The sequence below is a fragment of the Heterocephalus glaber genome, unplaced genomic scaffold, assembly GCF_053883595.1.
Source record: "Heterocephalus glaber isolate CG9 unplaced genomic scaffold, H.glaber_assembly_v1.0 deba00001523, whole genome shotgun sequence".
In the NCBI taxonomy this organism is placed as follows: Eukaryota; Metazoa; Chordata; class Mammalia; order Rodentia; family Bathyergidae; genus Heterocephalus; species Heterocephalus glaber.
The window spans coordinates 23,558,020-23,585,510 of record NW_028258327.1 but is presented as its reverse complement, the minus strand read 5'-3'; the positions used below and the strand labels follow the sequence as shown (position 1 = coordinate 23,585,510).

The following is a 27,491-nucleotide window of genomic DNA, read 5'->3' as shown; positions in this document are numbered from 1 at the left end:
CTGCTACTCTTTCCTATTTCTCGTCTTTGCTCCCTGTTGCCTGAACACAACCAGCAGCCAGAGGCTGGTCAAAGTCCAGTTTACCAGAGCACTTAGCAGAGTGGGGAGAGTTGAGAGAGACACGTAGGAGAGTGAATGGAAGAAATTTCTCACAGATCCTAACATTTTTACACCCAATGTCCCCTTCACTCCTCAGAGCATGGCATCAGCATGCTTTCATGATTGTGTCATATCCTCCTGTCTCTGAAGTCTGTTGTTGGTTTCTTTAGTCTGCACTTGCTCAATAACAAATGACTAGGCAAAAGGAATAAAAGTTGTTCCCACTCTTCAGATATGTCCAGATATCAGGGAATGGAAAAATATTTTAAACACAACATTTTGAATGAAAAAATACCATTTTATTGATGCATAAGGAAACATGTGGCTGAGAATCTCTTTCAGAGCCACTAAAAAGACAAACTTCTCCTTTTTTCTCTCTGTGTTCTCAAAAACACATGCATGTCCCTTTGCTTTTTTATCATACTGGTCTAGGGAATTTGAAAATATGGTGTGCTTTTCAAGCATAGTAACAAAAGCTCAGAACAAACTCAGATTAGTTCAAATCTCATAGAGTAGTCAGGAAATAATACATTACAATCTTCCTTTTCCTCAGAGAGAGAGAGATGGATTTTTTCAGGATTATTGGGCTGGAATTTATGTGACACAGGAGGCAGATGATTTTACAGATGGAAACACCCTACCACAAAATGGAATGCGACCTCTTGGGTTGGTAAATTTCATGTGTCAACTTGGTTAGGCCATGGTATTGAGATATTTGGTCAGACACTATTCTAGATGTTTCTGTGAAGATTTTTAAGATAAAGTTAACATTTAAGTCTGTACACTGTGAGTTAAGCAAATTATCCTCCTTAATGTGGGTGGTCCTCATCTACTCAGTTAAAGGCCTTAGTAGGGTAATACTGATCTCCCCAAACAGTGGCTACTTCCAGTGGACTAGAACTGCAGCTCTTTCCTGGGGCTCTAGTCTGGGCCTACTCTGCAGATTTTGAACCTGTCAGCCTCCACAATCTCATGAGCCAGTTCCTTAAAATCTGTACACATGCAGACCAACATATATATATATATATATATATATATATATATATATATATATATATATATATCCTTTTGGCTTTCTTTCTCTGGAGAACTTTGATTATTTCACTTCCAAATGGTCTGTGTCATGGAGACCCTGGGTAACTTAGACTTGCATTCCTAGTATTTCAGTTGGCAGTTTAGTTTTACCACTAGATGATCTATCTCTCTTTTTGGCATCAGATCTGAATGATTCTCAGACACAGAGCAGCAGTTAGTGGTAACCTGCATGCTTCTAACAAGGTGAAGGAAGAAACTATGTATTTTTAATAAAATAATGGATCAGCCCACAAGGTCACTCTCTAAATGGTTCTCCACACAATCTGAGGTGGTATAAGCTATAGCACTTGGAGGGAATGTGTAATAAGTTAGATTATAAGACAGTAACAGTTCCTAGAATCGCAGCATAACAAGACTCAGGTTGATTCTTCCTTTAACTTCATGACTTCCAGGGTTGGCAAGAGGCAGACAGAAGCTTTTCTGTTGATATCTGTACTGTTTGCACCCTTCAGCCTCCTGGATTGATGTGCCAGGGGAGGAAAGGACTTGGGATGTCAGCCTGCCCATCTGTTCTTCAGCCCAGAAGGGTTGTGGGCCTCTTCCCACAGCACTTGGTTCAGAACTGGCTGAGTCCAGCTGATCACCCTGGTGTGGGAGGCTAGTCCTCTGTGTCTAGAAGAGAAGCAGATATCCCTGAGGATGAGGAAAATAGATGGCAGAGGGAAAAAACTACTATAAAGCTGACATCACCCTTCTTAAAAAGCTTTTAGGCTTAAGGCACAGCTTTGCTGGGGATTACTTTTTCCTGTGGAATATTTGCTGATGTGTAAAAGGGGGAAAAATCTCTTATCTGATGCTTTACAGACACTCATGATAAAGAACCATTTCCTCCTGCCCCTCAGCTAAGGAGCCATTTACTATGAATACTGTCTCCTTAGAGCATTATGGCCCCGTTATCATAAATCTTCCAGGAATTACATTTTTTGTTGAATATTTTGGACTTCTTAAAAAATTAGCAAGCCTCAGACATCATATACTTTAAATATCCTCCTTTTGTAGCCATTTCTAAGTGCTCCTCATCCAGGTGGGAGTGTTTTTACAGGGTTTTGTATGACCTTATAAAAATGGAAATCACATTTTACCTGAATTGTTATTTAGCTGAATATGGCACTCATTAATGGATGGGTATGTGCAACTAGAGCTATTAGCAAGAAAATATCAGGGCTGAAAATCTTTGATAATAACCATGGCCCCAGGACTAGGTGGTAAAGGGCAGATGTAGTGAGTGGTTGCTGAAGAAGTCCTGTCTTCCCAGCTGTCACTATCACAATCAACAAGTAGAATATCTATTTTATGTGTCCAATTTAATCTTTAAATCTTTCCTAGGAGTTAACTTTTAATTTCTCACCAATTAAGAGGTGAGTGCACAGCAACTGCTGGCCTAGCAGTGTGCCAAGAGTAGTTCCAATGTAGTAGAATCTTCTCTGTCCCCTCTAGACTGACATCTCCCTGAAATCAGTACTTCCAGTGAAAGTAACCTGAAGGTATTACCACACAGAAAGGTTGAGCTTATTATATAGAATAACCTAAATGTTAGTAGTTACTATTTTCTCATAGAAACTTACATTCTTACTTTGTCTTTGTTTAGCTTAAACAAATTTTAAATGCCTCTGGAAGTGACTACTGGAATTATGGGGCAATTCTAGGCTGCTCTGCTCACCATTTTTAATGAGTAGGTGAGGACAGTCATTGGCAGGCAGAAACTGAGCCCAGCAGCACACACTTCATTTGTAAATACTCTCATAAGTCTGCACCAGCCCTAGGGGAATAATTGAGAGTGTTACCGTTGTGGTCTCTCTGCAGGTGGAGATGGGTGGAGTCTCTCCTCCTGACTTAAATGGTCTTTCTGTCACAGAAAGATAAATATGAGGGGTGGCATTATGCCTCTCATAGTAGTCAGGTCTTTGGAAAAGCCCACAGAGAACTGTTCAGCATGTGGCTTTCCCTAAAGCATTCCCTTTGAAGGATACAACTGTGAGCAAAATGTGCACATCAGTATATAGGAAGGAAAAGATCATACATGAATATCTCTGATATAAGACAGAAAAGGATGCATCCTATAAGAGAAGATCAAGAAAATACAGCAGAACTGCAGAGGATGGACAGAATACTTTCATTGGGAATTAGAGTCTCCGTGGAAGTAGTGGCACTGGAATTAGTGAAGGAACTCAATTTCAGTGGATGGGTGGAAGGGCTTATTGGGTAGAAGGAAAGCACAGAGAGTGTCAGTCAGCTCCTGTGTGTCTGGACTATAGGGTGAGCAAGGGAACTGGTGGGAACAGACACTGGAAAGCCCAGGTGAAGTGAGAGTAGCAGGTAGGAATATCAGGCAGAAGAGGTTGGGAGTTAATGAATGTTTGTGAGCATGATTGGTGTCCCGGGGACTAAGACAGTCATTGTGCAGGTGTTCAAGGATTGGATGGAACCTCCTGTAAGATGATTTCTGTTCGAGTACAGAGAATTCTACAGGTATAAAGTATGAAGACAAAGAGAACAGTCTGAACAGTCTTTATTTTGGGGTTGGAGTGATGTAGCAGTCGCTAAGTTAAATCCAGACTGAAAATGAGGAGTACAGATTCTCACATCAGTGGGGAAAACATGGCTTTTAGACTCTATTAGAATAAACAGATACAGTTTTTTAAACCTTAGAAAGACACAGAAGAACTTGGAAACACACTAGCTAGATCTCAATTTCATGATAGCACAATGTGGAATGAGTGCGAACTTGACAAAATAAGTAAAGGCATGAAACTCTTGGTGAATGTAAATTTTCTGAGAAATATTCTTCATAGTCTTTCTGGGTAGTAGCTGTAACATGCCATCAGTTGCTAGCTCAGTCAACGTCTTCACAATTCTCATTTTTTCAAGTATCTAGTTGTTGAAGCTTGTGGCTTTGGTTTCAATTATAAGCTTAGTTAAGGTGGAATTTAAGATGTTGGGGCTTTGTGATTTTTAGTTTTTATAGGTATAGCTAAAGCTATGGGATGACAGATTGATTTTAAGCTCTTTTACCTGCTCTAATACTTGTAGGTATTGGTGAGCAATTATTTTTCCATGTGTCTCAGAATTTGAGAGGATGAGGCCACAGCCAGGCATTTTCTCTCTGTCATGGGAACATACATCCTGTGGAGTGGTAACGGGGCCGTAAGATTGGAAAGACATCCTAACAACAGTGTATGTTTCTTTCTTGAAAACTGAAGGCAATATCCAGCTACAGACTTCTTGCCTGCCTGGGTGACATTTTAGCTTGTTAAGTCTGAGGTTGCTGGCACATTCATCCCTGTTCTTGAACATCTTTTAAACCCAAGTGAAGTGATTGATACTTGTGGAAAAGTCATTTACTGGAAGACAAAGACCACTTAAATTTGCAATAAAGCACATGTTTAGAGTTTATCTCTGAATTCTAAATATATGACATAGTGAATGAATATTATACTCATGTAAAACTTTGATCTTCACAACATAGTTGTTTAGTGAGTAATGAAATTGTTAGGCAATCTTGTTATTTATCAACAACAAGGCTTCGGAGAGGAATTCCTTGTCTGATGTTACCCACGTAGTCATACTAGGAGATGATCTGAAATTCCATGCCTCCAGCTAGCTGCATTGCAAAGCTCCTAGGATTACTGAACTCTGAACTCTGATTCTTGATAATTTAGAGGTTAGTGATGTATATCAGATTGCCCACACCTGTATCCATGCTCCCCTTTCCATTGAGAATTTGGTTGTAAGCACTTCGTGTTGAGTGTTGGGAAAGAAGAGATTTAAGAACAGGAATCAGCGAGAAGGTTACATGTTCATTGAACATAATCTGCACAGCCTGGTTTTGGCAAGTTCTGATCTGTATTTGAAAACATTTGTATTTCAAACTATTTTCCATGGTTTCAGTTACTTATGGTCTAATCTTAGTGGAAAATTCCAGAAACAATTTGTGAGTTGTAAATTGACATTCTAAGTAGCACAATGAAATCTCATGCATTCCCACTTTGGAAGACATGAATCATCCCTTTGTCCGAAGTATCCATGCTGTAGATGCTGCCCACCTTGTGGCAGTTAAGATTCTTGTTCTTCTGGGGTCACCTTATAAAGTCTGGTGGTAAAGGAAATGGGGGTTCAGGTTTTTCGGTTTAACCATGCTTTCTTTCATGTACTTACCAGACTGAGAGTTATTTTATTCACTCCTTCATTACTATTTACTGCTAATTTGATTTTGGGTGTTTTTTTGGGTTTTTGTTTTTGTTTTGAGACAAGGTCTCACTAGGTAGTTTAGTCTGGCCTTGAACTCACTATGTTTGCTAGGCTGGCCTCAAACTCATGGCAGTCCTCCTGCCTCAGCCTTCTGATGCAGCAGATCTGAGAATCCACTGAGATATACCCATGTATGTGCACAATATTGGAGGATTCTTTAGCAAAGTGTCTGTCTTTAGGATAATCCAGGAACTCTCATCTTGAGGCATTTGTCTTGAGTTTATTTGTACATGTTCAAAAGTGATGTCTCTCATTGCTGATGTTTTTCTGCCTGCTCTTAAAAGGACACTCAGTAGGTGATTAGTGGAAGTATGCTGGCTGCCCTACATGCAAAAACAAAAACAAAAAGAAAAACAAAAACTATGACCCTGCAGGTGAACAAGCTGTAATCTTTTATTTTCATTTTCTTTGTAGCAATGTAGAGTCTTCAGAGAAGAGATTCAGAATGAACAGCTTTGTGTCAGACTTTGGAAAACCTCTGGATCCAGACAAGGTATTTTCTCACCAGGGCAATGAAGAGTCTAGATCTCTCTTTCACTGCTACATCAATGAAGTGGAACACTTGGACAGGGCCAAAGTTTGTCACCAGACCACAGCTGTTGACAATGATGCGCAACTCCAGGAAGCCATCAGAGGCAGCAGGAGGGCAGAAGAGGAGCTGAACAGGCTCATGAAGTTTGACATCCCCAACTTTGTGAACACAGACCAGAACTCGTTTGGGGAGGATGATCTTCTGATTTCGGAGCCACCTATTGTTCTGGAAAATAAGCCAGTTTCCCAGTCTTCACACAAAGACCTGGACTGAGACACATCTCTGTGTCTTTCTGAAGATATAGGTTTTGTCTTTATATAACAAGAAAGCTCCATTCACCAAATTGTATGCGTATGTGAGGCAGACAGAGAAGAGAGCCTCCCTCAGAATATAGCTGAAGGTTTTTATTGTTGGTGTTTGTTGTGTTTTTTTTAATCTGCATATGCTTTTATTGGTACATTTTAGTTATACAATATAATGACATTCATCATTGGAAATTTGCACCTTTACATACTCTCTTGGTTCTTATTTTTTCCCCCTTCCTCTGCCCTCCTTTCAACCCCTCCATACCTCCCTATTTACAGAGACTTTGTTTCCTTTTTTCATTTTCTCATATTAATCCCATTCCCTTCTTTTCTTTCCCCTAACCCTTCCCCTTTGCCCCTTTTCTTCCTATCTCACATTATCTATTACACCTTTTGGTCCTTATTTACACTTTCAGTTTCTCACAGTAGAGAAACTATTCGGTATTTACACATGTGTGTCCTATTTATTTCACTTAAGAGTATCACCTCAGTGTGCATCCATTTAGCAATAAATGTCTCTAATTTCTCATTTTTTATGGCTGAGTAGTACTCCATATTATTAAAAAACCACATCTTCTGTATGCAGTCTCCAGTTGATGGGCATTTGGGCTGTTTCCAAGTTTTAGCTATTACAAATTGTGCTGCTATGAACATGGGTGCACATATATCACTGTGGTATGATTCTTTTAATTCTTTGGGGAACATACCCAGCAGGGGAATAGCTGGGTCAAATGGGACTTCCAGTCCTAGTTCTTTGAGGTATCTCCATATTGATTTCCACAGTGGTTGCACCAGCCTACACTCCCACCAGCAGTGGAGCAGTGTTCCTCTTTCCCCACAGCCCTGTCATCATTTGTTATTGGTTGATTTCTTGATAGCAGCCATTCTTTCTGGAGTGAGGTGGAATCTCAGCGTTCTTTTCATTTGCATCTCTCGAATAACCAGTGATGTTGAACATTTTTTCATATGTTTATTTGCCATGTCTCCTTCTTTCTGTGGGAAATGTCTGTTCATTTCAGATACCCATTTTTGGATTGGGTGTTTAAATTTGGGAGGTCTGATTTTTTAAAGTTCTTTATAGATTCTAGGTAGTAGACCTTTGTCTGAGAGATCCGCTGGTGAAAATTTTTTCCCACATTGTGGGTTGGATCTTCACACTGCTTGTGGTTTCCCTTGCTGTGCAGAAGCTTTTTAGTAAGAAGAGATTCCACTTGTTTATTGTTTGTGCTAGTTCACGGGCAACTGAGATTTTGTTCATAAAATCTTTTCCTGTATCAGTGTCTTCAAGAGTTCTACCTAACCTCTGTTCCAGCTGGTTCAGCGTTTCTGTTTTAATATTTAGATATTTAATCAATTTTGATTTTAGTTTAGTACATGGTGAGAGATATAGGTCTAGTTTTAGTCTTTGGCAAGTTGAAACCCAATTTCTCCAGCACCATTTATGAAAGAGGCTATCTTTCCTCCACTGTGGGTGTTTGGCTCCTTTGTCAAAGATGAGATGGCTGAGTGTGTCTGGAGTTGTTTCTGCTTCTTCTAATCTGTTCCACTGGTCCTCAGGTCTGTTTCTTTGCCAGTACCATGCTGTTTTTGTCACAGTAAGTTTCAGGTGGGGGGTTGTGATACCCCCTGCCATGTCTCTGTTACCTAGAATTGCTTTTGCTATTCTGGGTCTCTTCTTGTTCCAAATGAATTTTTGGAGTGTTTTCTCAAGGTCCATGAAGTATGCTGCTGGGATTTTAATTGGGATTACATTGAATCTATATAGCAGTTTTGGAAGTATGGCCATTTTCACTATGTTGATCCTTCCTACCCAGGAGCAAGGGATGTCTTTCCATTTTCTGATATCATCTTCAATCTCTCTTTTCAGAGTGCTATAGTTTTCAGAGAAGAGGTCTTTGGTTTCTTTTGTTATGTTTATTCCTAGGTATTTCGGTTTCTTGGATGCTATTGTGAAAGGAATTATTTGCCCTATTTCTTTCTCATTGAGTCTGTTGTTTGTGTAGAGGAAAGCTATTGATTTTTGTGTGTTGACCTTGTATCCAGCTACTTTACTGAATTTGGTTATTAAGACTTTTGTTGGAGTTCTTGGGGTCTTCTATATAGAGTATGATGTCATCTGCAAATAATGACAATTTGACTTCTTCATTTCCTATTTTTATTCCTTTTATTTCTTTCTCTTGTCTAATTGTCTTGGCTAATGTTTCCAATACTATATTGAACAAGAGTGGTGATAGTAGACATCCTTGTCTTGTTCCTGATTTTAGTGTGAAGGATTTTAGTTTTTGACTATTTAGTATGATATTGGCTGTTGATTTTTCATAGATGGCTTCTATCAGTTTGAAGTAGAGACCATCTATTCCAATTTTTTGTAGGGTTTTTATCATAAATGAGTGTGGGACTTTGTCAAATGCTTTTTCTGCATCTATGGAGATAGTTATATGGTTTTTGTCCTTGGCTCTATTGATATAGTGTATTACATTGATTGATTTGTGTATTTTGAACCATCCCTGCATCCCTGGGATGAATCCCACTTGTTCAGGGTGTATGATCTTCTTGATGATCTTCTGCATTCTATTTGCCAGTATCTTACTAAGGATTTTTACATCTATGTTCATGACTGAGATTGGCCTATAGTTCTCTTTTTTGGATGGGTCTTTCTGTGCTTTCGGGCTCAAGGTGATGCTTGCTTCCAGGAATTAATTTGGGAGTATTACTTCCCTTTCAATTTCATTGAAGAGTTTAAACAGTAGTGGCAGTAGTTCTTCTCTAAATGTCTTGTAGAATTCAGCAGTGAAGCCATCAGGGCCTGGACTTTTCTTAGTTGATAAGTTTTTAATTACATTTTCAATTTCATTGGTTGATATTGTGTTGTTTAGAATTTTTAGGTCTTCTTCATTCAACTTTGGTAATTCATATGTATCTAAGAATCTGTCCATTTCTTCTGTGTTTTCCATCTTATTGGCGTATAGGTTCTGGAAGTAGGTATTGATGATCCTCTGGATTTCTGCTGGGTCTGTTGTAATTTCATCCTTTTCATTCCTAATTGCATGGATTTGGGCCTTTTCTTTCCTTTTTCTTATAAGGTTGGCTAAGGGTTTGTCAATTTTGTTTATTCTTTCGAAGAACCAACTCTTGGCTTCATTGATTTTTTTGTATCATTCTCTTAGTCTCCATTGTCTTGATTTCTGCCCTGATCTTTATAATTTCCTCCTTTCTATGTGCTTTGGGTTTGTCCTGATCTTCTTTTTCTACAAGCTTGAGGTTAAGCATCAGGTTGTTTAATTGGGCTCACTCTGTTTTCCAAATATGAGTGTTCACTGCTATGAATTTCCCTCGTAAGACTGCTTTCATTGTGTCCCATAGATTCCAGTATGTTGTACTGTTATTGTCATTTAATTGTAGGAACTGGCTGATTTCTTCTTTAACCTCCTCTGTGACCCATTGGTTATTCAGAAGTGTGTTCCATGTATTTATGAAATTTTTGTGGTTTCTTTTGCTATTGATCTCCAATTTCATCGCACTATGATCTGATAATATACAGGGGATAACTTCAGTTCCTTTGTACTTACCTAAATATGTTCTGTGAGTAAGTATGTGGTCTATTTTGGAGAACGATCCATGTGCAGCTGAGAAGAATGTGTATTCTGATTTTTGTGGGGTAGAACACTCTGTAAACATCTGTTAAGTTGATTTGTTCAAGAGTTTGATTGAGTTCTAGTATTTCATTGCTTGTTTTTTGTCTAGTTGATCTATCTCTTTGTGACAATGGGGTATTCATGTCCCCCACTACTATTGTATTAGTGCCTATATGATTTTTCATGTCCATTAGTATTTGTTTTTTATAGTTGGGGGCACTAGTGTTTGGTGCATATATATTTATGATTGTCATCTATTCCTGTTGGATTTCTCCATTTACAAGTATGTAGTGTCCTTCTTTGTGTCTCTTAATCAGTGTGGGTTTGAAATCCACTTGGTCTGCAGAGAGGATAGCTATTCCTGCTTTTTTTCGGGTTCCTGTCACACAGAGTACTGTTTTCCATCCTTTAACTTTCAGTCTATGAGTTTCTATTTGAATTAAGTGTATTTCTTGTATGCAGCATATTGTTGAATCTTGCTTCTTGACCCATTCTGCCAGTCTGTTTCTTTTGATTGGTGAGTTGAGACCATTAACATTGACGGTTATAACTGATATGTATTGACTTATCATTGTCATGACTTTTTCTTTTTATTGGATTATCCCCCCTTGCTTTTAATTTCTTGTCATGACCTGTGGATTCATTCTGCTCAGCTTCCTGGGGTTGTGATCCTTGTTGTCTTTTCCAAGGATTTTGCCTAAAATTTTTTGGAGTGCTGGTTTGGTATTCATGAGGTTCCTAAGGTGCTCTTTGTCATGAAAGTATCTTATTTCACCATCAATTTTGAAAGATAGTTTTTCAGGGTACATCGATCTTGGTTTGAGGTTTTTTTCCTTTAGGGGTTGAAATACATCACTCCAACCTCTTCTTGCCTTGAGGGTTTGTACTGAGAAGTCTGCTGTGATTCTGATGGGCTTTCTTTTGTATGTGATTTGTTTCTTTTCTCTAACTGCTTGTAGAACTTTGTTCTTCTGTTGGCTTTCTGGAATCTTAACAATTATATGCCTATGTGTAGTTTTTTTTGATCAAGGCTAGTTGTAGTCCTATATGCCTCACTTACCTATATGTCAAGTTCTTTTCCCCTGCTTGGGAAGTTTTCTGCCATCACTTCTGTGAACAATTGTTTTGTATCATCTACACTCTCCCCTGTTTCTTCATTGACTCCAATCAGTCTTATCTTATTCTTCTTTTCATCACCTAGCAGCTGCTGGATTGATTTCTTGTGTTCCCTTACAATTTTAAAGACATTTTTCTTTTCCTGGTCACTAATTGCAATCTTATCTTCTATATCTGAAATTCTGTCCTCACATTGGCACATTTTGCTGCATTGCATAGACTTTCAATGGAGTTTTTAATCTCCTCAAAATCTGCATCTGTTTTATGGATTCCATTTGTTTCCTATGTTGGGATTCCATCATGTTTCTCAGCTCCTGTATTTTTTTATCTCTGTCCTCTCTGGATTCATTAATCATGTCTTGCATGATCACAATCATGATTATGATCACAATCTCTGCTGTTATGTGAGAAATTATTTCTGATTTCATTTTTTCCAGATCCTCTTTCATTGCTAGTTCAGGAAGTCCAGGTGGTTGAGTATCAGAGTGTTCCATCTCATTTCCCTTTGGGGTTGTTGTAGGTGATCTGGATGTTGGGTTCAGAGGCTTGTTTTTGTGTCTTCTCATTTAGACGGGGGTGGGAGTGGGGGTGGGGGCTTTGTTGCTGAAGCCCACGCAGCTCACCTCCTCTGTTGTGGGAGCAGTGGTAGGTTGGCTTGGAAGCCTCCTACTCTGCACTGGGAGCTGTGGCACGCTGACCCAGAAGCCCCTTCTGCACTGGGAGCAGTCTGTTTATTGTGTTTTGTTTGCCTTTTAACACATTGTTTTGCTTTTTTTTAAGTATTTACACTGTCATCTTCCTTGTTGAAAATTTGGCCAAATATGTCAGGACTCTTGAATGAGGATTAGCATATTGCATTCTAATCTGGCTCTGTTACCCTCTTGCTCTTCCTTTAGCAAACTGCTTTGCTTCTCTGGGCTGTGACAGTTTTAGCGGTCAATGATGTCTGGAGTAGGTTATCTCCCCTAGCTCTAATACTTGGTAAATGTATGACTGCAGCCAAGGAAAGCTGAGATATACATAGAGCAGTATAAATGAGGCACTGACTCCTATCTCTTGTTGGATCCCTGAATCTCTGTATCTTCAACTCAATCCTTAATTGAACCACACTTTAGTGAGGAGATCTTTACTCACTCAGGACTCATATACTCACTGTAGTGAACATTTTTACTGGATTTTGCTGAAACAGTTCTTTAGAGGTCCTCCAACCACCCATGCTCAAACTTAGGTATAGCTCTGTCCCCCTCAGACTGAATACCAATTCATGGTATATAACATGACACCTCTGTCCCCAAGAAATGTAGGGAAGGTTGTCATCTGAACGAAGGGGTAGCTTCTGTGTGTCTTTTTGTTGGTGTATTGGTGCCACACTGCTGTGCCATTGGCTTAGAATAAGGAAAATATTATTTGCCATGTTGTCTATGCAGGTGATGGTCATGTGGCTCTGAACTGAATGGTCAGTGAGTTTTACATACCATACTAACAGATTCTCAGAGTGCCCTGGACTACGTTAACATGAGAGCATCACAGAGTTAATTTCATGAAGCGATCAAACCTACACACTGGAAACAACTTGGTTTTACATGTACAGTTGTATGCATGGCCAGCTGCTAATCTGGGGTGGGCAATTTTCATTATGAATTTGTTTACCACCTATCTGCTTAAGGTACAGAATAAATATATATGACTGTATAAGAATTTTCTCTGGTTCTTTATTTTCAGAATCTAATTTTTTCTTTTTGAAACTAGTCCATGTCTGTATCTCCTCTTAACTTCTTTGAGTGGGAAGTACTGGCTATCATTTCTGAGATCCTGGTAATCACAATCATGCATGAGATTTTATGTAGGAATTATTTACCAAAATGAAATCCTTTCCCGTAATGTCTTATGAGGAAAGTATTATTTTTAAAGAGTCTAAGCAGTACAACAAAGCATGAGAGGCAAGGCATAATGGTCCATGCAAGTAATCCAAGCTACCTATGAGGTTGGAGGGGAGGATCCCAAGTTCAAGGCCAGCCTAAGCAATATAGCAAGACCCTGTCTCAAAATAAAAAGGGCAGGAGATACAGCTCAGTGTTCCCTGGGTTCAATATCCATACATACCAAGAAAAAAAAATACTTTAACAAATTCTTATAAATAGATACTTGCTATTTTCATGAATATTTTATTCAGTAGAACAAGAGCAAGAATGCTGGTTTTATTAACTTACAGTATGAGTATTATTATTATTCATAATTTATTTAACCAAACATAAATGATGGGCTATTTCTTATTAAGGTTCAAAGCTATATAAGAGGTACCTTATTTAGATGTAGATTCATCAGAAAACTGAAAGATATTTAAAAGTTGGAAAAACATGCCTGACTATGCCATCACCTTAATGAACTCAAGGTTAAGAATTGTGAAGGGTCTAAAACTGTGTGCTTCTTGCAAGGTAGGCAGCCTGTCACAGTCTCAAAAATACATTTGCTAGAAGATACAAGACTCCAAGCATTTATGAGAGCATAGTAGGCTGCATGTGCTTCCTGTACATGTTGGTTTCTCAGTTTGTTTCCTATTGCTATTGTAACAAATTATGACAAACTTAATGGCATCACAAATTTATTCCCTTATACTTACCAAGTACAAATGTCCAACATCAGTGTCATGAGCTAATAACAAGGGATGAGCAGAACTGTGTTCCATCTGGAGACTCTAGAAAAGAAGCCATTTTCATGCCTTTTCTAATTTCCAGATGTTGTCACACCCCTTGGATAATGGCCTCATATTACTATGACATCTTTTTCCGCTTTCCAGGTCTGTCTCTGTCTGCTCTTCCTCCCTCTTTAAAGGACTGTGGTGATTTACACTGGATTATCTGAGATAATTTTCCCATCTCAAGATCCTTCACTTGATCACGTTTGAAAAGTGTCTTTGCCATATAATGTAACATATTCACAGTTTCCAAGGATTAGGGTATGGAGACATTTGGGAAGACATACAGTCTTCTTTGGCTCCAATGGTTGATGTCCATCCCACATGTAAAATATATTTACCCCATCCCACCATACTCCAAAGTCTCAATGTATTACAGCATCAAAGTCCAATATATTATCTAAGTCTTATCAGCTAAAAACTCCCAAACCTCATTACCTTAACCTATAAGTCAAGAAGGGTGAGTCCTGCATATTATCCAACCTGGGGAAAAGTTATCTCCACCTATGAACCTGTAAAGCAAGAAAACTATTTATTTGCTCCCTCAATACAATGGTGTGACAAGTGTAAGATAATAGTTATAAATATTCTCAGTCAAAAAAGAAAAGAAAAAAGTTAACAGTCCCAAGAAATTTTAAAATTCAACTGAAAAAAATTCTACTGGGTTCAAGGCCTGGAAATAATCTTCTATACCTTGTGGCTCCTTCTCCTGAGGCTGAAGCTCTGCTTTTAGAATCACCCTTCTTTTGTACTAAAGGGTAGAATGTGTTTTAGCTGAGTAGTTTTACCAGTCTGTTTCCTGCATGTAGAATATTGGGAGTCTGACAGCCTTTTTTTGCCCTCTGTCCCTTTCAGTTCAAGTTGTAGTGTTACAATGTATCATTTTCATAAATGTTATGGGACTCCTGAATGCAACAGGGATTCATTCCATTAGAAGGGAGGCTTTTCCACAGACCATCCCTGAAAAATCTTATCTCTAGTCCTAAAGTTTCTCAATTGAAGGGATCATAAATCATACTCCTAATGCTAACAAATAACCCCTGTCTGACTAGAATCTCTAACTTTTGTTCCTTTCAAGAATCTAGCAAAAGTTGTTCAGTCACATTTTTCACTTCTCCAGAGCATGCTTTTCCTCAAAGTTTTAATTTTAGAGTGTTTTGCAGTCTGAACAGTCTGATAATTTCCCAAATCATGAGGTCCTGATTCTTTTTTATTTAACAGCTCTTTCATCAATTTGTCTCTTACCTCTTGACTTTTACTATAAGCAGCAAGAAGAAGCCCGGCCTCATATTTAACAGTTTGTTTGGAAATCCACTTACCTAAATATCCCAAGTTAATTGTTTATGGGTTTTGCTTTCTACATAACTGCAGAACACAATTCACCTGAGCTTTCTGCCACTATGTAACAAGGATCCCTTTTTCTCTGGCTTCTAATAACATCTTACTCATTTCCATCTGAACCCTCACCTGCAGTGCCTTTAAAGTCTGTATTTCTACCAAGAGTCAGTTCATGATGATTTAGGTTTTCTATAAGACATTCTTCCTCTACAATGCTTCTCATTTCTGTATGAGCCCTACTAACAGGCATTAATACTCATTCCTCTACTGACAAGTCACTTATAGCAATCTCGGCAGTTTCTATCACGTACCTCAAAAATTTTCCAGCCTCTGACCATTGCTAAAATCCACCATTTTAGCTATTTGTTACAAGTGCAATAGAAAACCAATGTAATTTTCCTAAACTCCAAGTCTCTTGGAGGTGGATGGGACTTCGGTAGATGCAATAGACTCAGTGAGTTGACAGTCACAGCTGAGGAACCCCAAGATCAGGCAACCCTGTGTTTGTCAGGGAACTCCAAGTAAACTTGTCCAATCTTTGCCCCAGAAGGTGTTACCATTTTTATACTGGTCAGCAAGCAAGCCTGTCCTCTGATCCAGAGAAAAACATGATCTCCATTTTCCAAAGGTATTCTCTCTCCAAATATCATTTGAGACAAAGCTTTGTGTCTCCATTATTAATAAGACACACAGAAACTGAGAAGTCCTTGGAGAAATATCTTGCAAACCTGAAATTACCAAAGAGTATATTGTATAAGTCATCTGGGATTTTACAAAAGAGACAGCTTTGAAGAAATTGCAAAAAAGAATTAAGATTTTTTTAAATGCCTAAATTTGTGTTTCTGAAATGTATAACCATCTCAGGTTAAATTTAGTGGATTTTTTCACAATTAAAGTTGCCAAGAGTTTGCCAAAGCATATATTGTGTACACGAGATATTTTTTTTCTATTGCAATAGTGTTACTAGTAGGAAAATGATACATCCTGCTGAGGTAGATAGAAGAAAATTTTTTATTAAATTCTTTTATTGGTACATTGTAGCTATAAAACACAATTACATTTCTCATTAGGAATTGTACCTTTACATAATGCATCTTGGTTCTTATTTTTTCCCCATTCCTAACCCTCCCTTCACCCCCTCCACCCTTCCCTATTTACAAAGCCTTTATTTCCATTTTTTCCATTTCTCATCATTTTTCCTTTCCCCTCTTTCCTTTCCCCTGCCCCTCCCACTAACCCTACCCCTTTGGACCTTTTCTTCCTATTTTACATTATCGATTATTCATTCTAATCATTGGTACATTTTAGGTATACAATATAATGACATTCATCATTGGAAATTTGCACCTTTACATAGTCTCTCTTGGTTCTTATTTTTCACCTTTGCCCAGCCCTCCCTTCAACCCCTCCAGTCCTCCCTATTTACAAAGATTTTGTTCCCATTTTTCCATTTTCTCATATTAATCCCATTCCCTTCTATCCTTTCCCCTACCCCTCCCACTTCCTTCCCCTTTGCCCCTTTTCTTCCTATTTTACATTACCTATTATACATTTTAGTCCTTATTTACACTTTCAGTTTCTCACACCAGAGAAACTATTTGGTATTTACACATCTGTGTCCTATTTATTTCACTTAAGAGTATCGCCTCAATGTGCATCCACTTAGCTATAAATGTCTCTAATTTCTCATTTTTTATGGCTGAGTAGTACTCCATTTTATAAAAAAACCCCTACATTTTCTTGATCCAGTCTCCAGTTGATGGGCATTTGGGCTGTTTCCAAGTTTTAGCTATCACAAACTTCACTGCTATGAACATGGGCACACATATATCACTGTGGTATGATTCTTTTAATTCTTTGGGGAAGATCCCCAGCAGTGGAATAGCAGGGTCAAATGGGATTCCCAGTCCTAGTTCTTTGAGGTATCTCCATACTGATTTCCACAGTGGTTGCACCATCTACACTCCCACCAGCAGTGGAGCAGGGTTCCTCTTTCCCCACAGCCCCGCCAGCATTGGTTATTGGTTGATTTCATGATAGCAGCCATTCTTTCTGGAGTGAAGTGGAATCTCAGCATTGTTTTCATTTGCATCTCTCGAATGACCAGTGATGTTGAACATTTTTTCATGTAGTTATTTGCTATTTCTACTTCTTTGTGTGAGAAATGTCTGTTCATTTCAGATGCCCATTTTTGGATTGGCTCTTTAAATTTGGGAGGTCTGATCTTTTTAAGTTCTTTATAGATTCGAGATAGTAGACCTTTGTCTGAGGAAGAGCAGGTGAAGATTTTTTCCCACATTGTGGGTTGTCTCTTCACACTGCTGGTGATTTCTCTTGCTGTGCAGAAGCCTTTTAATAAGAAGAGATCCCATTTGTTGATTGTTTGTGCTAGTTCACGGGCAACTGAGGTTTTGTTCATAAAATCTTTTCCTACACCTATGTCTTCAAGGGTTCTACCTAACCTCTGTTCCAACTGGTTCAGAGTTTCTATTTTAATATTTAGATCTTTAATCCATTTTGATTTTAGTTTAGTGCATGGTGAGAGATACAGGTCTAGTTTTAATCTTTGGCAAGTTGAAGCCCAATTTTTCAAGCACCATTTATTAAAGAGGCTTTCTTTCCTCCAGTCAGGGTGTTTGGCTCCTTTATTGAAGATGAGATGGCTGAGTGTGTCTGGAGCTGTTTCTGCATCTTCTAATCTGTTCCACTGGTCCTCAAGTCTGTTTCTTTGCCAGTACCATGCTGTTTTTATTACAGTAGCTTTGTAGTATAGTTTCAGGTTGGGGATTGTGATACCCCCTGCCATGTCTCTGTTACCTAGAATTGATTTTGGTATTCTGGGTCTCTTCTTGTTCCAAATGAATTTTTGGATTGTTTTCTCGAGGTCTATGAAGAATGCTACTGGGATCTCAATTGGAATTGCATTAAATCTATATAGCAGTTTTGGAAGTATGGCCATTTTCTCTGTATTAATCCTTCCTACTCAGGAGCAGGGGATGTCTGTCCATTTTCTGATATCATCTTCAATCTCTCTTTTCAGAGTGCCATAGTTTTCAGAGAAGAGGTCTTTGATTTCTTTCGTTAGGATGATTCCTAGGTATTTCAGTATTTTGGATGGTATTGTGAAAGGAATTATTTGCCCTATTTCTCTCTCAGTGAGTCTGTCATTGGTGTAGAGGAAAGCTATTGATTTTTGTGTGTTGACCTGGTAACCAGCTACTTGACTGAATTTGGTTATTAAGTCTAGAAGACTTTTGGTGGAATTCTTGGGGTCTTCTATATAGAGTATCATGTCATCTGCAAATAATGACAATTTGACTTCTTCATTACCTATCTTTATTCCTTTTATTTCTTTCTCTTGTCTAATTGCCATGGCTAATGTTTCCAGAACTATATTGAACAAGAGTGGTGATAGTGGACATCCTTGTCTTGTTCCTGATTTTGATGTGAAGGATTTCAGTTTTTGACCATTTAGTATGATATTGGCTGTTGGTTTTTCATAGATGGCTTCTATCAGTTTGAGGTAGAGACCATCTATTCCAATTTTTTGTAGGGTTTTTATCATAATTGCATGTTGGATTTTGTCAAATGCTTTTTCTGTGTCTATGGGGATAATCATATGGTTTTTGTCCTTGGCTCTATTGATATAGTGTATTACATTGATTGATTTGCGTATATTGAACCATTCCTGTATCCCTGGGATGAATCCCCCTTGATCAGGGTGTATGATCTTCTTGATGATCTTCTGCATTCTGTTTGCCAGTATCTTAAGGATTTTTGCATCTATGTTCATTAGTGAGATTGGCCTATAGTTCTCTTTTTCGGTTATATCTTTCTCTGCTTTGGGGCTCAAGGTGATGCTTGCTTCCAGGAATGAATTTGGGAGTATTGCTTCCTTTTCAATTTCATTGAAGAGTTTAAACAGTAGTGGCAGTAGTTCTTCTCTAAATGTCTTGTAGAATTCAGCAGTGAAGCCATCAGGACCTGGGCTTTTCTTAGTTGATAAGTTTTTAATTACATTTTCAATTTCATTGGTTGATATTGGGTTGTTCAGAATTTTTAGGTCTTCTTCATTCAACTTTGGTAATTCATATGTATCTAGGAATCTGTCCATTTCTTCTGTGTTGTCCGTCTTATTGGTGTATATGTTCTGGAAGTAGGTATTGATGATCCTCTGGATTTCTGCTGGGTCTGTTGTCATTTCACCCTTTTCATTCCTAATTGCATGGATTTGGGCCTTTCCTTTTTCTGACAAGGTTGGCTAAAGGTTTGTCAATTTTGTTGATTCTTTCAAAGAACCAACTCTTGGCTTCATTGATTTTTTTGTATCATTCTCTTAGTCTCCATTGCATTGATTTCTCTTCTGATCTTTATAATTTCCTCCCTTGTATGAGCTTTGAGGTTGTCCTGCTAGAAGAAATTTTTTAAAATAGGCAAAAAAGAAACAAGATATTCAGGATTTTAAAACTGTACTTAGAAAACAATACAAAACAAAACAAAACAAAACACAAAACAAAACTACAGCTTCAGGACACCAAAAATTACTCAAACTTTTTCCGCCTACAGGAAACTCACTTTAAAAAAAATCCTAGAGGTCTTAAAGACACACTAAACCTATATATTGGGCTCTAGATCTGTCCTTTTCACCTATAAACTGTGCTTCCTCTATCCTCAAGGAAGCAGCAATATTAGTAGACACCATATTTCAACTCCAAACACATGTAAATGTCTTGAACTCTGACATAGCCTGCCAAATGGGTAACCTGACAGTAGCGATATACATCCTAGATCACTCATCTTAAAAATACTTCCAAATCCCCATAAATTTTTCCAATTCTGTCCCATAATGGATTTCTCATTCTTGAGGGCCTACACTCTATTTCTTTGACTGTGTACTTTTTAATTTTTGCTTAATAAAACTCTTCCCATGCCTCTTACTGACTAGTCCTGAAAATTCTTTTTCTGTGATAGAGTCAGCTAACCTCGAACATTCAGTATTTAGGGTGTTTAGTTTCCTTATCTCAGTTCCAGGGAACTCTTCAAACCCAGTTTGGTGACAGTGCCACCCAGAAATAGTTTAATGTGGAAAAAGAAAGTCTTTATGTCCAGGTCAGGCATATAGATGTCTTCAAGGAGGTGACCTCACTGAATTTGTAATCAGAGGTAGAGTTGGCAGCTTCTGCTGAAATTTGAGGCAGATATATTTGGAGTATAGAGAGAATATTCTTGTTTATCTAAGAATTGGGGCTTTTGAATAAATTTTGCTGAAAATTTCTTATTCTGGGCTAAAAGCAAGCCTTGCAAAGTTAATGTATAACTGTATAGCTAGGAAGAGAACTCTAGAGAAATGTGCCTGACTCAAGTTATGTGTTTACATTTCAAGGGAAAATAAGTGCTAGGTCTTGGAGACATCTCTAGATCACTGAAGTCCAGAAATACAGGAGAAATGTATTTACCTTTCCAGGATCTTTTCTCTCTGTTCTCTATGGAGCAAACGTTTTTCTTCCTTCTATTTTTTATTTATCTCTTGTATATAAGTAGAGGAATTATTTTTCTTCATTGTCCACCTAGGACACATATTTTTTATATTTAGGAGATTTTTGTCCAAGTTTTCATTGTGTCATTTCAGGGCTAAGAATTGGAGTTTGGAGGATCGTGTGGTTATGGTTTGCTTTTTAAATGAATAATGAAATATGATCTGACCCAGATTACTTGTGGTGTACATTCATAATAAAATTATAATAGATGAATATTAAAACTTAAATATAGTGTTCATTCTATGCTTAAATATAGATTTCATCCCAAAACCATCTTTTTTGATAGCAGAATAGGGCCAAGTATAAGTGTTGGAGAGTTTGTGCACACAAATCTGTCTGAATAATATCCATGGAGCCTAGGAGCTAGCATAAGGAGTTTGGAAGCACCAATCTTTGATTCTGAGAGAAATGTGTGAGGATGAATTGCATTAAAGATATAAATGAAAAGACTATTATAACAAGAGCCTGACCTGAGGACTGTTGAAGTGACTTACTGGTAGGGAACTACTACAAGAAGGAAAGTGACTAGGAAGCAGCCCAGGCAGGGGAAAGCTTCCAGGAATGACATTTCACTGAAGACTCATTCTGATCTCACAGGAAATTCTCTGGCACAAACAGCTCTATAGACTCACACCCTTCTTGGGCAGGTGGCATGACTGTTTGTTATGGTAAGGTGGAGGTGGCTTCAGCATTGATCAAGGGCAGTTCTTGAGGGAAGGGAGCACTGATCAACATACTCAGCAGCTGCGAATGGGTACTGGCTAGTGAAGGAATCTGGATGGGCCACTTCAGCAGCCACTGCAAACAATACTGGGCAATGTATCTTTGTCACTAAGCTGCCTTTGTGCTAGGTTGATATTTCTAACCCTTCTATGAGAACTCTCAACATAGAGGTGTAAGTGATCCTTTTCATTTTGTTAAGTAGAGTCACTTCTCTGCTCAAAATCCTGTAGTGACTTCTCACTTCACTCAGTGAAGAAACCAGTCCTCACAATGACCTCTAAGCCCTATGTGATCCATATCTTCCCAACTCTCATCACAGAAGAGGCACCCCTTCCAACAACTTTTATGCCAGGAGTCTCAGTAAACCTAGAGGGTTTAGGTTCAAGATGACCCCCTTTTCTGAATCAATAGTAAAATTTCATCCCCTCTAGGGAAATGTGGAGTCCGCTGATAAGATTACTCTTTTCACTTTAAGATTCCTCTTTATTTTTGTCATTTGGGAAGTTTTCTTTCCCTTATGCTTACTGTCATTTTTGTTGTATTCTATCCAACATTACTAAAATCTTTATTTGAAAGAGATCCAAATTAGTCCAGTTCACTGCTTGCATAACTGGAAATGATACAGGGAAACATAACTCCCAACTGCTAGAAGTTAGATGTGCTGAGTTTGTGGTCCCACACCATTGAGGAATGAAGTTGTGAACCAAAGGAAGAAATTAGGAGACTTTTTTTGGAAGTGAAGAGAAGAAGAATAGTTCCTGGATTTCCAGGAGGGGTCCCAAATTGGTCACTGAGGCCCTTTATCAGGGCTAATTTCATAATATGAGTTAAACATGGGTCAAACTACCATCAACCTATAGGATTACAAGTATAGCTAATATTCATCCAATAGGGAAGTGAGTCATGTAGCAGGGGTGCATGGAAAGAACAAAGTCATTTTGGGGAAAGAATGGGTCCAGATGCTGTGGTCACCCACCTGGGCAAATGATGACTATGTGCACTTACCAGGTGGTATTAATTACAATATAATTTCAAGTAACTGTTTATTCCTTAGGGAGGCATGTAGGCTTGGCCACTGAATCTTCATCTTGAGGCCTGGCCTTCTTTAGATGCACCTCCAGCCACAATTTTGATGTCTTTATTTTTGTGCTTACTTCCTTGAGAGCCCAGTCTCTCTCTGACTCAATATTAATTTCTATCTAACTACCTGAGGTATACTAATTACTTCAATTATAGAATATCTGTTGGATTCTTCTTAAAAACACATTCTACCATATTTCTCTAGTGAAAATGTCCATTTCTTGAACATATTAAAAGTAATCATTTTATAGTACTATAAAAGACTATATTAACTCTAAACTTAGATCATCTGTGGATTTGCATCTCCAGTGGTACCTCAGTTCATGTACTTAATTCTTTCCACAATTCTGGTCGAAAATTGAATTGGAGAAAAACTGAATCAAAGTTCCCCATAAGGGCAACGTTGAACCTAACCACTGAATTTGATATGGTTCTGATCAAATTTGGTTTGTGACCAGGATTGTGGAAAGAATTAAGTTTGTGAACCGAGGTACCACTGTATTAGTCAATATTTCTTATTCTCATCATCAATATTGATCCTGCAGGTCTACTCATTTCTTATTATTTAGCAGACATAGTACACAAAAAACATATTGATGCTATATATATGTTAATCTTCCATGAGAGAAGTTTCCCTCGCTCCCTATTATGCAGAGACAGTAAGAAGCTGTTCATCTCACTACAATTAAGCATTGAGGTGAATCAGGTCTGAGTTGTATTTAAAAAAAAAAAAAAACTTTGAGGAATACTTAACAAAATAATTTTTACATATTTAAAGTGCACAATTTAATTCATTTTGATATTTTATGCTCAAGAAACCATCACCATAAGTACAATAATGAACATGTCCAACATGTATAAAAGTTATCTACCGTTCTTTTATAATCCCCTCCCTATTCCTTCCCCAAAACCACAGATCTGCTTTCTGTTGTTGTATACTGGTTTGTATATTCAAGATACTTATATGAATGGAAAATTACAGTATTACTTTTACCTAGTTCCTTTCATTCAGTACAATTATCTTGAGATACATCAGTGTTATATTCCTTTTAATTGCTGATGATGGTTTTTTATTGTATGGATATACTGTAGTTTGTTTATCCATATATTTGTTGAAAAACTTATGGGTTATAATTTTGGCTATTACAAATAAAATTGCTATGAGTGTTTATTTACAAGTTTTTGTATGGATTTTTTTTATGTAGCAAGTAAAGCAATGTCGAGTTCATATGATAAGTGTTTCCTTTTTAAAGAAACTCCTAGTTTTCTAAAATGGTAGAACACTTTAAATTCCTTAGTGTACATGAATTCTGGTTGCTCTACTTTTTTGTAGATGTGTTGTAATGTCAGTTTTAAAAATTTTATCCATTCTTAAATGAACATGTAGGAGTATATTGAAGTAAGCGAGTTAACCAGAACCCCCACCCCCACCCCCCCAGCCTGTGCCTGTACTTTACTCCTTTTCCTCCCTGGAATGCTTGTTCAAAATTATAAGTTAACCAGCACCTACCTTACTTTGTGGTTAAGAACAAAGGACAGGACATACCTTGTCTTGTAGTTAAGAACAAAGGACAGGACATGTTATACTGCAGCCCTAACCATAAAGATAGGAATTTCCTGCTGGATCCCAAATATTGGATTTTAATCTAACTTGTAATCTGCTTCTGTACCCCTGTGCTTGCTCAAAGATGAGATTATGACATTCTCTTGTGTGGTTTTTCCCTTTAAAACTGGGGCTCCCCAGCTAGTTGGTACCAAAAAGAGGTTATGGAGCAGGGGCTCGCCTTTTGGTCGCTGGCTATAAAAGACTTAATCTGGACATTTTCCCAGTGATTCTTTTTGCTAAAACGAGTGTAACAATAATACCATTTTGGTTTTCAATTGCATTTCTCTAATGACTAATGGTATTTAGCATCTTTTCATATGCTTATTTTCCATCTATCTTTGGTGAAGTACTTTTCAAGTCTTTGGTTCATTGTATTATTAGGGTATTTGTTTCATCACTGAGTTGTTTTGGGCGGTTTTTTGTTTTGGTGCTGGGGATTGAACTCAAGGTTTTTGTGCTGAGCCACATCCCCAGCCCCTTTTTAATTTTTTTAAAAATTTTGACACAGAGTCTTCCTCAGTTGCTGAATTTCTTAGGTTGGGCTCAAATTTTTTCCCTTATGACTCTACTTTTGTCTATCTCTGTTGAACAATGTGCCTATGAATCTTGGCCCTAATTACAGCTCTTAGAAAGTATGAAGAGAAAAGAGGAATCTATTTTTTTTTTTTCACTTGTTTGGCATAGAAAGACATGTAGGGTTCTGTAACATGGAATAGGACCCCAGTAATAAAATCTGCATTTTGGGGATTTTATAAGTAGTTACTAGCTACAAATGCTATGGATTCACAAGCAGATTTAATCATAAGTGTCTCTGCACAAAAGCAGCAAACCAAATGGAGAGGGGGTAACAGAAATGGAAAGTAATGAAAATGCTATTGCCCATACCAATACACCAAAATAAATCTCATTATTCTGTTACTAATATGCTTCAATAAAAACAAGTGCTTCTTTATGATTGATAACAACAAAGATTTGTCAAATTCTTCCATGAAAATGCCTTTAAACCCAAGAATCACAACAGAAATTTTGATTATTTGTCCAGCTGAAATGGCTTTAAAACTGAGCACGATCTGAATAATTTTGATGTCGACATAGACAATATTACTGACCCAGCTCTGGTAAAATCTAACTCCAATAGCTTTCTCATGTAAATTTAAATAAAGAATCTTTGGAAATGTTCATATTCTAGAAAATGGCAAACCCCTCATAGCTGATGATAGGAGCCCTGATTGTTTTTGGTGTTACTGTGATAGTTTGTACATTTCCATTCAAAAGGAGGACAATCTCAATTGATATCCAAGATTTTATACATATATATATATTTTTTTCACCAAAAAGTATACTAATTCAAATTTGTACTACAGTGGCTATCATCATGAAAATTAATCTTGAACAGAGTTAAAGTTTAATTTATTTTTAATTTAACAAATTTGGTTTCTTGATTTTTAGAATCGGAGCATTTTTTGCATAAAAATACTGAGGCATTTTATGAATAGTTTAACTTGGTCTATAATTGAAATATGTCAATGCATCGCACGAGGAAAAAACGTAGCAACCTATTTAATCCTACTAAGGTTCCTGAAGGGAAGCACTGTGGATGCAGGGGTCTCATGACTTGGGGAGGAGAATGGAACTGGAGGTTGTGTCAGTCAGGGCTTAAAGAAACCGAGCCAATAATATATATATAGATGTATGAGAGGGGAACTATTGCTGGAATTGGGTCATATGATTATGAAGGCTGAGAAGTCCCATTGTACTCTGTTTGCAAGCTGGAGGACAAGGGAAGGTAGTGGTATAGCTCAGTCCAAGTGCCTAAGAACCTGGGAGGCTGGTGATGCAAGTCCTAGAGTCTGAAAGCCCCAAAAACCTGGAGTTCTGCTATCCAACAGCAGGAGATGGCTGTTCCTCAAGTGTTGAGTCCTCATCAGGGCTGGGGATGGCAGTTTATACTCTTAGCATGAGGAAGCTGGAGGAGCAGCACCTCTCTAAAAAATAGTCCTAATTTAAAAAGATCCATTTTAATTTCTTGGTTACAAAAACACACTCAAATTTACCCAAGGTTACAATGCCTTTTTCACCCAGGCCCATTTTTCTTTCCAGCTCCTCACTCCTAGATTTCTAAGCGTGAAGGTACAATAAGTCCAAAAATTTAGCGAGTTTTTCTTCCAGTACTACAAATCAGTAAATTTCAAAGATTTCCACTCTCAAACAGTACTAATTGGATACCATTTCTCCAAATTTCAAACAAATAAATACAGCTTGCATTTTAACCTAGTTGATAAAGCCAATTTTTGCTTTAGCCCACAGATGAGCAACTTGACCTTAAGGAAACTGATGCTAGGTACTGTAAATGATAAATAAGACATGAATATTTCAGATCATCAGTGTTATGGTTTGTTTCTAGACGTCTCTCCCAAAACCTGTGTTCAGAGGTGGAGTATTGGAAGGGGACTGGATTATCATGGTGCTATAGCTGTTATTTGGAGAGAAGAGGCGGGTCACTGAGAGTGTGACCTGTAAGGTGTCCCTCCCTGAATGCTTCCTTCCCTCTGCTTCCCAGCTGTGCTGAAGTGAGCAGCTTCATCTTCACCATGCCCCTCTGCCATGCTGTCCTACCTTGGAGCCAGTTGACTATGGACTGAAATGTGAGCCAAAATAAATATCTCTTCCTTCAATTTGTGGGTGTTGGGTATTTTGTCCCAGCAAAGTCTTCAGATTCCCAGGCTACATAAATATCCCTAACCTCAGATCATAGGGCACCTTACATTTTGAATGCCTGCAAAAGGCCCACCCTCATCTCAGGTCTATGTGCTTACTGATTCTGCTTAATAAATGTGTCTATACCTTTCATAACTTATCCTGAAGTGCTGTCCTGTGACAGTGAGTCAAAAACCTAGCCAGGGGCAAGTTGAGGTCCCCGTCTCCTCTTTGGGGGAGGGGCTTCTTGGACCTGTCTGCTGACAGCTCTGGAATCCATTGCATTTAAGTTTTGCAATGGAATGGTTGTGGTACCTACTATAAAGTCTACACTATAGAGCTCTTTCGGAATGCTGGCTTCCCTCAGAAATCAATTTTTCTCTAAGTAATATTACCAGTGAAAGTTATGTCTCGTCATGTGAGTTGAGGCTTTTAAATGACAAATACTATATATGGTAACATTCCAATTTCCCTAAGATTTTGAGACCCTTTATTGAGGCTAAAACAGGATTACAGGATATCTCCACTTCCATGATGAGGACTTGTATTTGATTTGATGATTTTAGCCCTGTGGCTATAGGAATAAGATTCTTCAGCTGGGCACACCTACAAGTTCATAGGTTTCTATGAAGTGCTTGAATTGGGAATTCAAATTCCCAAGCTCATTCTTTTATCTCTGGTGACAGTAGTACCAACTGTCATTATATTCCACATATTCAGTCACTATGTTAGCTGCCTTTTAAAACAGATGATCAGGAGTATCTGATCAAATACTTTGTATCTCT

At 38.0% G+C, this 27,491-nt stretch overlaps 1 protein-coding gene across 4 annotated transcripts in view; it reads left to right on the top strand.

The window, feature by feature from the left end:
- Window positions 1–6,381, top strand: part of Mrap2 (melanocortin 2 receptor accessory protein 2) — a 68,147-nt gene extending 61,766 nt beyond the window's left edge. For all 4 annotated transcript variants that reach the window (XM_004860251.4, XM_021240733.2, XM_087188079.1 and 1 more), the window contains one exon: window positions 5,857–6,381. In XM_004860251.4, coding sequence (XP_004860308.1) covers window positions 5,857–6,247 — 391 coding nt within the window. In that variant the 3' untranslated portion in view covers window positions 6,248–6,381. The remainder of the gene's footprint in view (window positions 1–5,856) is intronic.
- The last annotated feature ends 21,110 nt before the right edge of the window (window positions 6,382–27,491 follow it).